We start from the raw sequence: 13,483 nt of genomic DNA, 5'->3' as shown, positions 1-13,483 counted from the left end.
ATTATATGCTAAAACAGAACCCAGAATACTGCAGTGACAGAATAGCACACACAGCAAAAACAAATAAAATGTTTGGTAAAAACAAAATATTTTTCTCTTTTTCACCCCAGGATCTTCTCAGAAAAACACAATCAGCCCAGGAGCAACACAAAACAGCTCACCCCCCCCCCCTGGATTGTAGAGCGTGTACACACAGACACACCAAAGCAGCAGAAGTAAATTAACATGGAATAGGGATCCCAGAGCCAAGGGGGGGGGGGAATTGCAGCAGACACAAGCACTCACCCAGAGAAGCCCACCACAACCATGTGTGCCAAGCAAGGAGGGAGAAGCAAGCACAAGTTCCTCCTTCCCCTCCCAAGTGACCAGCTGTCAATCAGCTGCAGAGAAGGTAGCTGCAGCCCTTTGTCTGCCACGCTACCCAAAACAGGCATGTGAGCTACAAGTAGCTCATGATTTACTGGTTACCTACATACAAACTAGGCCATTGTTCACATGAACTCCCTGCCATCATCTTGCTCATTTGATGAAGTGAAGCTGTATGATGCAGCTCACACATGATATGCAAGCACTTTATAGATTTACACTGAACGTGTGTGGGGTGAGGTGGTGGTAGCAAACACCCTGCAAAGCCCACCTGCTGATCACCTACAAGGCTGAGCACTGGCTGCTAATGTTCTCAAGCAAGGCTAATTGCGATCCTGATCTGCTGGAGGGCAGGGCCTGAGACAGCCTTTAAAGGCAGGCAGCAGAATATGCATTGGGTGAGTGGAGAGAAGCTATTGGTGAACAAAGGGAAGAGGGAGAGAAGCAGGTGGTGGGAAGATAGGCTGGCCATGGAGAGGTGAGAAGGAGAAGGACTGGAAGAGCCAGACAGGAACAGACCACGATTGACTAGGGAGTCAAGTTCAAGAGAGACCCAGATCAGGAAGGAGAGAGGATCTCTGTGAAGATCTGTTTGATGAAGGGACTGGGACCAGTGACCTTGGCAGTACCACAGGAGTTCAAGCAGTGGAGATTCTTGTACCTCATAGGCAGGCAAGAGAGTGTCCCCAGCAGCACCTGCATCCCCATCCAACCCTTGATTTGGGTAGACCATCTGGCAGCAGATGACCTGGGTCACTACCAACACAGGCCTGTCCCAGCTCTCTTCCCCTAATGAGAGCTTCTACCTGACAGAAGGGACTTGGCCCACTGACATCAAGAGTGATGTAACCCAGCAGAAGGAGACTCTGCCTTTTTCCTTTGTTCTGTGACCCTTAGCAATACATCTTTAGTCAACAGCATATGGACTCAGTGGGATCATTAATGCTGTTCCCTTTCCAAACTCCAAGTCTTCAATGTAACATATAAATATATACTATAAGATAGTATACAGATTCTGCATGGCTTGGAATCCTGGGAAATCACCCTGTCCCCTACATGTTCAATGCAATGTCTAAAATTGCTAAATTCACAATTTAAATCTAGCATTTCTGCAGGGCTTTAAAGCCCTAAGCCTGCCATGTGATCCTGATAAGTGAGTTTGGCATGTACAACAAGACATTAATGCACAAAAATTAACTACTGATCTGCCAAATACCAGCGCAAAACTGACAAATTATGGGTGAAATTCATGGTTCCAAAAGAGTGAGACTTCAGGGAGATGGGTTAAAAGGGCTGGCTTACTGATGAGGCTGGGTGAATTGGCCACTTCAGGTAGCACACTGGCAAGGGCATCCTGTACACCCCTGTCAACACCCCTCAGCCATCCAACCAGTCCCCAGCCCCTTACTGCCCTTTCTTTTTCCAACTAGAGCTATCTTTTAAAAAGCCGAAAGAGAAAAGGGGAAGTGTGTGGGGATAGAGTGAGCATCTATCCAGAGTGTCTCCTTGGAAACATTCTAGGCCACCACTCTACTCCCTCCCCATACAGTTCTAGCTTTTAAAAAATAGTTATAACAGGAAGATGAGGAAGATCAGGTGGAGGCAAGAGAGGAAGGGAAAGCAGTGCATGTATGAAAGTCATGGGGTGGCAGTGGCTTGTCCCAGGTTGGGGGGGGGGAAGGTGGACTTGAGCCAGTTTTGGATTTAAAGTAGCACTGAAACCCACTAGGAGATTAGCCTTGAATACTCCTTGAGGTTAGTCTCCTACAGTGCCATTTAGGAAGGTTAATAGATGCCTTATCACACAGGGGGAGCAGCAAAGAAATAAGCACCTTTCCAGCACTGGTGCAGCCACAATGCAGACCCCAGGTAAGGGAACAAATGTTCCCATACTTTAAGGAGGCCTCTGTGACTGCCTTCCCACCACAGAATACAGTACACACCCCACTGACATGGCTGCACTAGCACTGGAATATTGGATAGGATTGGGCCCTTAATCATTGGTCAGACTCTTACACTGCTGTGCTTCAGGATCTTGCTTCAGCCTTTTCTGCCCAACATTGCATATATGCAACAGGGATCAAATGTGTACACCTTTTATGCATTCAGCAGAACAATATTCAGGTTGAGATTCCACAGGTAGAGATGCCTTTTTCTTTGCAAACAGGAATTATTTACTATCTCTCCTTAAAGTGAGATTCAAGAAGGCTGCATTGTTTTACAGTTTCACAGCTGGTACTTTGTCCATTAGCCAGGAACAATAAAAGGACCAAATGGTTCACCGGGGATTTCAAATGGAATGAAGAGATGTTTATAATACCTACAGATCCAGTGTCACAAACCTGCCTGCTTTTGGTCAGTTATCAAGTCACATTGCTGTTCTGAGACTTACGTAAATGGGAGGGGTGGGCTCCGGGGACTGGTTAGAATTTTTTGTATTAAAAGGAAACCCTCCTATTTCCTGCCCAAATGAATCAGATTTGAAATCTGATTTATTTAGGCAGGGAGTCTTAAGAGTTGGAATACCCTAGATCAGTGGTTCCCAACCTGAGGTATGTGTACCCCCAGGGGTACTTCAGGACCTTTAGGGGTGCTCAAAAAAGAATTGAATAATAGCACAAAAAGGCAGGTCTATTTGTGGGGTTGGCAAGGTAGGAAGGAAGGCAGCTGGCTTGCTGCAAAATTCCCACCAACTGCTAGTTTTTTGTCATCAAATTGTGTATTATCAGATATGGATCCGTAGTTGTAAATGTATAAATTTGAAATAACATCTATTAATTACAAACATCTTGCTAATATGAGGGGTATAATTTATGGAAATGGGGTGCTAAGGGGTACGCAAGTTTAAAAAAGGTTGGGAACCACTGCCCTAGATCCATCCTATATGCCCATAGACCAGTGATTTTCAACCTTTTTTGTCTCATGGCACACTGACAAGGTACTAAAACTGTCAAGGCACACCATCAGTTTTTGGACAATTGACAAGGCACACCTTGCTGTTGGTGGGGGGCTCATATCCCCAATGGTCCTATTAATAAATGACCCTCCACCAAACTCTCACGGTACACCTGGGGACCATTCGCGGCACACCAGTGTGCCACGGCACAGTGGTTAAAAATGGCTGCCATAGACCTTTCATACTCTCAATTAATAATATATAACTGATGAAATAGTCATACAGTCAGCCCGCATCTTATGCATGACAGCCTCCTGTGAATTCAGGTATAGGCACTTAGCCCCCCCGCCAAAAAAAAGACAGATAAAAAGTAACACAGCCACCATCCACACATTCTGCTTATGCCCCAGAGTGAACTGGAAATGGGAGAATGAAGCTGCTTTTCCCTTATGCCCCAGATGTCCCCACTGTTCTTAAAAAGACAGCATATATTTGATGGTTTAACGAGAGCTTCGACTACTGTATATACACTATTTTGGCTATACATGCCAACATCAGAATGAACCATCGTATAAAAAGTGTATCAGCCTTGCATCTTTGAAACTGTAGTTTTCTTTCTTTCTTTCTTTTTTTAAAGCAGACACAGGGGCCAGACTAGGCAAATATATGGGACGGAATGAGAGTCAGAAATCAGTGGACCGTCAATGATTCTGCATACATTTGCACGAGGCCTACACTGAAAAATAAATGTGAATTGTTGTTAAAACTCATAGTTGGAAATCCACTAAGACTGCAATCCTATATGAAAAGCACAATCCTATTTATGTTTACTCAGAAAGAAGTCCCACTATGTTCAATGGGACTGACACTCAGGTAAGTATGTATAGGATTGCAGTTATAGTTACCTTGGAGAATGTTCCGCTGAACTCAATGGGATTTACTTCTGAATATGCATGCACATAATTGTGCTGTAAGCCTCCTTTGACTGTGCAGTATATCATACTGTGCAAGATCACTGCTGTAGTTTATGAGAAGATGCTAGGCTTGAACTGGTGCCTTGTGCATATAAAGGTAGGAACTCTACCACTGAGCTACATCCTCTCTCTGCTTGCCCTCTTCCATATTAACTAATCACTTTGCGATTCCTACAGTGTATTTTTAGGGGCAGGACTAGAGGGTGATAGTTATTGCAAATGAAGACATTAATTTGGAATAGAAGTGTGTCATCCCGTGCATAGCCTTTCTCTTGCCTAGTGTCTCTCAAGACAAATAAAAAGTGATTTATATTCCCCAAGTCCCACAGTGTTATACTCCCCAAGTCCCCATTTTAACCGCACTGTGTTCTCAAACTGTGGTGAATTTGGTATTGGGCTTTAACACTGTGTGCCTGACCTTGATCTACAGGATTCAGTTCCAGGCAAACATTCTACTCAGAATCTTTTCAATCTTCTTCTTAAAATAAACCACAGATAAATATGGATGAAGAAAAGTCATCCCTGCAGTATTTGTTGCTTTACTGCAGCTACTTCAGTGGCCACTGGGGGAAAAAAAATAGATTGATTGACAACTTCATTTTTTAAGCTCTTCATTACACAGAGATAAACAGTGAAGAGTAAATCCACAATGTGAAAGACTCCATAAATCCAAGGAGATAAGCAATAAAGGTCATGCAACAAATCCTGGTTGTGTCAACTGCACATAAAGCATGTCTGATGATTCTTATCTAGCCTTGCATTTAAATTATATTCCATCAGGAATCACTACAGTGACTAACATTAAGAAGGTGTGATTGGCTTATTCTCCCCATAACAACTCTTTTAACACAGAAAATCTGAAAAGTCCAAAACATTTGCATTCCTTCATTCTGAGCATGCAAATCAATTTTGTACAGGGTGGTTTCTTACAAACGTGAGCGGCGTGGTAGCTGCTTAAGAAATAACTTATAGCATGACAGTTCTAACCGTGTTGAAAGTAGGGCATAAACACCCTTGGAAACACAGAGACGTATTTTTCCATGTACCCATATCAAAAACGTTCAAGGAACTGTGTCGCCTTCAGTAGAGTTACAATTATCAGGTTTCTACAACTACTTAGAAAAATCTGGTGAAAAGTTCCGATCCTGTCACTTCTCCTTTTACAATATTGCAAGGAAAAGAATATTGGCCTTACTCTTGTCCACCTTGGTAAAAGTCTAGTTTATGCCCTGGCCTTCTTCCATCTTGACTACTGCAACTTCCTCCTCACTCATCCTTCATTGGCTCATCTCAGTTTCCTCACTTCCAAAATCATTCACTTCTGCTGTCACTCCAATCATGTTACTCACTCCTATCCTTAAATCCATTTACTGGGTTCCTGTCTAGTCCTGGATTCTGTACAAGGTCCTTGTCACTTCATGGCCTTCATGGCCTTGCCTGACCCTACCTCTCAGATCTCATATTCTGATATACTCTGGCCTATGACCTTTAGGGCGCAATCCTAACCCCCTTTTGTCAGTGCTTTCCAGCACTGGCATAGTGGTGCCAGTGGGACATGTGCTGCATCCTGCAGTTGGGTGGCACTCACGGAGGCCTCCTCAAACTAAGGGAATATTTGTTCCCTTACCTCAGAGCTGCATTGCCCTTATGTCAGTGCTGGAAAGCACTGGCATAAGGGGTTAGGATTACACCCTTAGTCTTCTGGTTCCAGCACTCTCAATCATATGATGGTCTCCTACTTTCTTAAACATCCCTAGCCTTTCTCCCTTGCTACCTCTTCTTCTTGGAATTGCCTCCCAAAACAACTGCTTTTCTCCCTTACATCCTTCAAATATCTTCTTAAAAGTAATTTTCCCCCACAACATCTTGATCTCTGCTCCTACTACAGTGGTTTCAAACACTCCCGCAGCCTCTTCTTCCAGCTCAGCTCATGAGATCCAACTTGGTGGTGCCCAAATCCTGTGAGATTTGGGTGCTGCCATCTTTGATTTCACAAAATCTCGAGAGATCCAAGATGACAGGGCCCAGGGGAACAGGTAGGAAGGGCCACTGGGGACATCCCATGGCACTCCTGTCATTGTGCCACAATGCCATAAAGTGTTGTGATACACACTTTGGGAACCCCTGGCCTTCTGTAATGAACCCTAAGTACATGTAAAATAGTTTCCTACTATTCTCCTGCTTATGCCTGCCTCCATTTCTTTCCTCGGATGTTTTCCATAGGCCTATCTAGATTATTAAGGTTCTCTGGACAGGGATCTGTCCTCTTATTCTGTGTAAAGGGCTAGGAATAATAATAATATAATAATATACAGTATTTATATACCGCCTTTCTTGGTCTTTATTCAAGACTTTATTCAAGGCGGTTTACACAGGCAGGCTTATTAAATCCACGCAGGGATTTTTACAAATTGAAAGAAGGTTCTCTCTTTCAAGAACCACCACATTCAAGCTGTTACACTCCGATCTGGTTTAACATTCTGGCCTCCATCCTCCCACGCTCCGAGCAGATGGAACAGCTCAGCTGCAGCTTGCCAGCTGCTTCAAGGTCGCACGGTGCCGGTGGCCTTGAACTGGCGACCTTGTGGATGTTAATCTTCAGGCAAATGGAGGCTCTACCCTCTAGACCAGACCTCCTGCCCATAGGAACACTGATGGTGCTTGTATTAATATTAATATAATAGCACGACCATCTATCCTCTGGTTATAGAAGATCCATCCTCCACACAGAGAGTCACTATGCAATACGTTCTCAAATGGCCACCATATGAGTCAACGTTCATATGAAACTAATCATGTTTAAATCTGTGAAGGGTTAAAAATTGGATAAGCAATGCGCAAACTGCTACTGTATACAATTCACATAATACTGTTTTATTTACAGAATGCCTTATTATCTTTACTATTTATCGTCCACATAATATTGTGCATTGTTGGTTGCTTCCAGAGCAGAGACCAGTAGATCCAGGTTGTTGTTTTGGGTCACAACCACACCACTTGTTCAACATCTAGTTTTCATCTTAGAAAAATTGAACAATAGATCTAGAAGATTTGTTCTAGACCATTCAGTGCTCAATTCTAGAATCACCCTGTTGATAAGATGAAGCTAAAAATGGACTGATGCTTAAGGGCCCAATCCTAAACAGTGCGTGCCAGCTTACTGCCAGAGGGCACTGTTGCAAACATGCCATAAGGCATGTCTGCAGCCCTCGGCGCTGATCCAGTGCTGATGCTGGCTCAGTGCCAGCCTGAGTATCAGCACCAGCCAGTCCAGCATCAGTGCTAGCTCAGTGGGGCGGAGGTGTGCCAGGGTGGGGAGCAGGTTAGGAGGGAGGTGGGACCGGTGGAGCTCTGCTCCTCTGCATCCAGAGTCTGGAGGCTCCTGATTCTACGGCAGCCCAAGGGTCACCACAGAATCGAGTATCCCCATTGTGGGGCTACTTGCCTTAGCCAGGGGAAAGGGACAAAAGTCCCCTTCCCCTGAGAAGCTGCCGGCGGCTGCCCTGTTGTGTACAGGGTGCTGTGGCAGCCGTTTCGGCGCTGCAGCAGTTCCCGCTCAATGGGCAGCTCAGGATTGGACTGTAAGCCATTTCTGCCCAATATTGCATATACACAACAGGGATCAAATGTGTACACCTGTGGGCCAGACAAGAATGGGTTAAAGAAGCTTGAGGAAACCCTCACACAAATAAAAGTGCATCAGTGTGACCGAAAGTTATTTAATTTAGCTGTCATTTAATTCCAATTTAGATTGCATCATAATATATAGACAAAAAAAAAAAAGGTCACCAAATCTGAACTGAACTGCATACACAGACTTTGGTCACTGGGTGGAAACCATCGTTATTTGGTCCGAAAACTTAATAAACAATTTTATCAACGGTGTGTTCATTCCAAGAATGTTTATTGGGTATCTGAGCATTCAGGCTGTATATGGTGTACCTTTAAATAGGGTTGTTAAAATATCAAATAAAATGTCAACGTCTGTCAAGTATGCAGGTCTTATAAATTGTTTAGACTGGGGATAATTTGGGTTTTGTCCCTCATTCTTTGCAGATCGTGGAAGAAAGGAGGCTCAAAAATGGAGGGGGAAGGGTGGAACGTCCTCCAGGTTTGAGACTGTTTGACGGAAAGGCACACTGCATCATTAACCTTCTAATCAACAATTTCATTCTTTCTTCAAAGCCCATGGGTTCGTTATTTACTTTTCTTCTCTTTGGGTGGCATTTGGAGACATTACAGTACTTACAACTCAACAATCATTTTATTATTATTTTTTTTCTCAATCACTTCAAAAGGGAATTTCGGAACAGCATGCCAGATCTGTACAACCCCCTGAGAAATTGCAGCTTGGACAATGGATGCCTAATCTACTTGGTTACTATTGCTGTAATAATACTGGAGTATATTGGCAGCCAAAGTCTCTCTCTCTGGTGAATTGAGAGGCTTTGTGTAATAAAACAAGCTCTGGACTACCAAGCGAGGCTATTTAGATTACCACACCTTCGTGACCCACCATCTTCCCCAGTCCCCATCCTCTGCTCCCCTTCCTTCAACCCCAGAACAACAACACATCGCTTTCAGCTTGTTCCCGCCTCACTTTCCCACACACAATGCAACCCAGACCTCACCTTCAGCTCTCCTGAGGCTACTTTGGAAGCCAGTTCGATGACACAGCCAACAGCCATGCGTGCCGCAACGGACGAATGCAGTTCATTCCAAATGGTGTCACTGTCCACCTGAGCAAACAGTCAGCAGAGGGGGGGGGGGAGAGACAGAGAGAGAAAGAGAAAGAGAGAGGGAGAGAAAGAAGGAAAGGAGAGAGAGAGAGAGAGAGAGTAGAAGAGAAAACAAATCAGTGAGGGAGGGCTGGCAGGGTGACAGCCAATGTACAATAACATTAGTCTTCCGTCTTGGCCAGCTGAAAAGCCCTCCTGGACATGGCTTTGCTTATACTTTTTCTCTACACTGACTTCTCCAATGGAAACACATTCCTGTCATGCCTCACTGCCATTCCCTGTTTAGATTTCTCATTACAAACAGCATTACATAGGCCAGATCTCTGGCCTAGTTACGGGCTCTAGTTAAGATGCCGAGCCACAGTGAGGGGTGCACACGACAGACCTCTCGCTGCCCTGACTCCAAAGGAAGGAAGGGTTTTGCACACCACCAGGCCAAAAGCTTCAATGAAATTCAGAAGAGTACAGAATAGCCAATGATGAACACAACTGTAGCATATGCCTTTAAATGAGCAGCAATTATTACATTAATTTTGTTGTAGTAAGTTATACCCTGCTTTTCTTTGTCCAGGGGGGTTAACACAACATGGCTTCACAGTCCAAACAAAATAACTGTGGTTTGTCACAGTTCTAAAATAAGAGGCTAAGCACAGTTACCTGGGAGCAATTTCCATTGAACTCTCATTTTCCCAGCTTCCCTAGTCATTTACAGGTTGAGCCTTGGTATCTGTGGGGGATGAATTCATGGACCCCCATGGATACCAAAAACTGTGGGTAAGCAAATCCACAATTTTGGGACCCTTAAGCCCTCTGAAGGCAACTGGAGCTGACCGCGGCTTCTGCGGGCTTCAGAATGCCTCCTAGAGGTGAAAAAAATCATAATTTTCAGTTTTCATAAGAAAACCGGAAATAATATTATCATCAGTATTTATATGCCAATTTTCAACAAAAAGTTCACAAAGTGGTTTACAGAGAAAATCAAATAACTAATGGCTCTCTATCCCAAAAGGGCTCACAGTCTAAAAAGATGCAAAAAAAAATGATAGTTTTATGCCTTTAAAAGGCATTAGGAGGGCTAGGAAAGCCCTAGAGTTGAGCCGCAGGGGACCTGCATTGAACCTGATGCACGGATAGAAAATCTATGGATGAGTAGGCTCAATCTGTATTTATTTTTATTTCAGAAATGTGAATCTCACCTTTCCTTCTCATTCCAGAAGCCCAAGGAGGCTCACAATGTTTGCAATATTTGCAGTACCAAAAAGGAGGTAATTAAAAAAAAATTAATTTTTTTTAAGTTCCCAATTCATAACTAAATCAAATAGCTAACTAAATAACTATGGGTGCAATCCTAACCAGCAGTTATGCTGGCATAGGAGGCCCTGAAGGGTTGCAAACATGCCGTAAAGCATGTTTGGACCTCCATGGGTGTGAGCCATGTCGGCGCATTTAGATGCACGGACGCGTGGAGGCAGGTAGAAGCCTCTGCATTGGCTCCCATGCTGCTGCTTGTGTTGGCGCGCTTGTGCCGACACAAGTGGCAAAGGTAGGCGTGGAGGGTGGGGAGGGGGCAGGAGGAGGTGTTTCTGGGCAGGAGGAGGGTGGGCAATGAGCGGCCCTGGGGGAGGATGCATAGGGAGCCAGGGGCGGGGCTGGGACCCAGCGGTTATACCGGATCCCAACCCCCGTCCCCAGAGAGAACGGAGCAGCTTCCAGCCGCTCCGCTCTCCTCGAACTTGCGCCTTCTCCAGAGGTGGCGCAGATCCAAGAAGACCCATTGGGGCACGCAGCCCTTACCCAAAGGGGAAGAGCTTCCCCTTGCCCATGGCTGAGCCACTGTACCCAACGAATCTGCGCTGGATGCAGCGCAAGCCTCCTGGCTTGCCTGCTCCAGCGCAGGTTTGGATTGTACCCTAAATCAAACAGCTGCACTGTAACCAAGGCAGAAAACTGGGCAGTACTGGTACATAATTCATTTAAAGTCTTGCTGAAGCGGAAAGATGTTCAAATTCCTACAGAACGTCTACAAAGATGGAGCCAGTCTTATGTCAAGAGGTAGGGAGTTCCAAAGGCTGAACACACCAGCAGAGAAGATCTAGAGTTGCGGTCAACTGTATTTCCCCTAAAGATAGAACACACAATTGAGTCTCCAGAGATGACCTTAGAGGGCAAGCAGATTCAAGTGGAGACAGATAATCTTTCAAGTATTCAAGCCCCAGTTAGTAATAACTAGCACTTTCAACTGTGTTTGGAAGCATATGAGCAGAAAGTGATGGTGGTACAACAGGGGGAGGACATGGCCATCACCCTCAAGACAATTAACAATTCAACCACTGCAATCTGCACAAGCAGAAACAATTCCAACAATCTTCAAGGGCATTCCCACACAGATCGTATTACAGTAATCAAATCTTGATATTATCAGTGTATGGGTAAGGAAAGCCTGATCAGCCTGAACCATGGAGAGAAATTCTTCTGGCAACAGCATTTGTCCTTGGGGAGAGCAGGATGGGATGGAGACAGATTTTGCCAGTACATTCCCAGATGCCCTGCAGCCATGGATGGTCTTCACAGTCACAAACATCTGAAGATATTTATGTTACCCCAAAGTCCCATTGTCTAGTCATGCTATCTTGAATAACATGGCTTTTTTTAATTTTTCTTCTACCACATGTGCTTCCCCACTGCTCTCTTTTTTCTTTCAAACATGTTCTTGACAAATCATGGGAGTTGTGGGCTGCAGACCACAAATGGGTGAAAGCCTCTCTCTCTCTCTCTCTCTCTCTCTCTCTCTCTCTCTCTCTCACACACACACACACACACACACACACACGAGACCTAAATGTCTTCAGGTGTGTGCAACTGCCACCTACTGCCAAAAACGTGGTGTTTTCTTAAAATGTCACAATGTGGAAAAGCAGCTTCAGGGAAGGAAATGAGACCCATAATTACATCTGCAATGTCTAGTGCTACACACACTGCCAGAATCCACATTCTACTTGATTTGCATCTTTGTTCTCTTTTGTGGAATCCATATGTTCTTTCCCTCTGCTGAGCTTTTGTGGTTGGTGCTTTGAATTTTCAAGAATGCCATTACATTGGCTATACCTGTAAAAAGCCACTACAACTGATGAAGAAATATTTCAAAGCACTATGAGCTGTGCGTGTGTGTGTGTGTATGGACACACAAACATTTTTTTAAAAAAATATCGCTTTATCTTAGTAGCTCAAGGCAGTGTACAAAAAGCCTTAACATTATAAAACAGGACCATAAAATCTGATGATAAAACCAGCACAGGACTAAAAATACAAGAAACCAGCAGTTTGCACCAAAACAGAGCCAGGAGCAAGAAAATCACCCTTCCCCTTTGCTGAGTTCACTTTTCTGGCAATTCCTGACGTACTTAATAAAATTACTTCTCTGCTCTCTTTCACTCTGTCTTTTTTTTCCTTCCTGCTTTGTGTGTGTAGCCTGTGTGTGTTTCTGCATTTTGATCTGCCATTTGCTCTTTTGATAATAATTCTTACAGACGCAAATCTTATCTGCAATATTCATTACAAGAAATAAACACCTAAAATTGTTTCTGAATTTGAAGCTCTATGACAGGGATTGTCAACCTTTTTCATCTCATGGCACACTGACAAGGTGCTAAAATTGTCAAGGCACAGTATCGGTTTTTTGACAGTTGACAAGGCACACCCATTGACAGCAGAGGCTTGCATCTCCCACATCCTAGTGTGTTCTTAATTGAATCATAAATGATCTTGAGTCCTCCAAAGGGAGAAAGGCAGGGTAGAAATTTATCATCATCATCAACAACAACGATTATGACGATGACAATTGAATTATGCCTGTACCTAGAGGTCTTTTCCTAGGCTTAGCAAGGAACAGTGCGTTGGGAAGGCATGAGGATTCTAGTAAATGTCAATAGAATGTGGCAGTTCCCCAGATAAACTACTGCCACAAGCTGACAAGGGTCAGACCAGCTGAATGGGACCTCTGTTGGAGGTGGATCTTTGGCCAGCACCTGACCTGGTTGAATATTGACATAAATCTTGGATTTATTAATGAAATTCACTGGGTTTTGCCCTTCTCTATAGTTTTCTTCTCTTTAGGAAGTTTTGAAAGTTAATCAACCTAACACCATGTACATTCTCATGCACCCTCTGTATGTGCAAAACAAATGAGAATCAATTAAATGTACATGGTGTTAGGTTGATTAACTTTCAAAACTTTCTAAAGAGAAGAAAACTATAGAGAAGGGCAAAACCCAGTGAATTCCACTGATACGTCAGTTCAGGGGTGGGCAAACCCTGACTCAGGCGCCATTTGTGGCCCTCGGGGACCCCCAACCTGGCCCATAGGGAGCTTCCAGTCTCTAAAGAGCCTCTGGCCCTTTGGAGATTGTTGGAGCCCGTGACTGTTGGAGCCCGCGACTGCCAAATGCAAGTTGTCGGCCGAGTTAGAGCAAGGCCTTTTCTAGTCTGCATGTATTTTCTGCTTTTCCCTG

General features: G+C 44.2%; 1 protein-coding gene across 1 annotated transcript in view; it reads right to left on the bottom strand.

Moving 5' to 3' along the window:
* Positions 1 to 13,483, bottom strand: part of HDAC9 (histone deacetylase 9) — a 518,896-nt gene that overhangs the window by 116,154 nt on the left and 389,259 nt on the right. The window contains exon 17 of the mRNA XM_066626951.1: positions 8,868 to 8,975. Within this exon, the coding sequence (XP_066483048.1) occupies positions 8,868 to 8,975 (108 nt within the window). The remainder of the gene's footprint in view (positions 1 to 8,867; positions 8,976 to 13,483) is intronic.

The sequence above is a fragment of the Tiliqua scincoides genome, chromosome 5, assembly GCF_035046505.1.
Source record: "Tiliqua scincoides isolate rTilSci1 chromosome 5, rTilSci1.hap2, whole genome shotgun sequence".
Lineage (NCBI taxonomy): Eukaryota > Metazoa > Chordata > Lepidosauria > Squamata > Scincidae > Tiliqua > Tiliqua scincoides.
The sequence above is the reverse complement of the archived record's forward strand: the minus strand, read 5'-3'. Positions and strand labels throughout refer to the sequence as shown.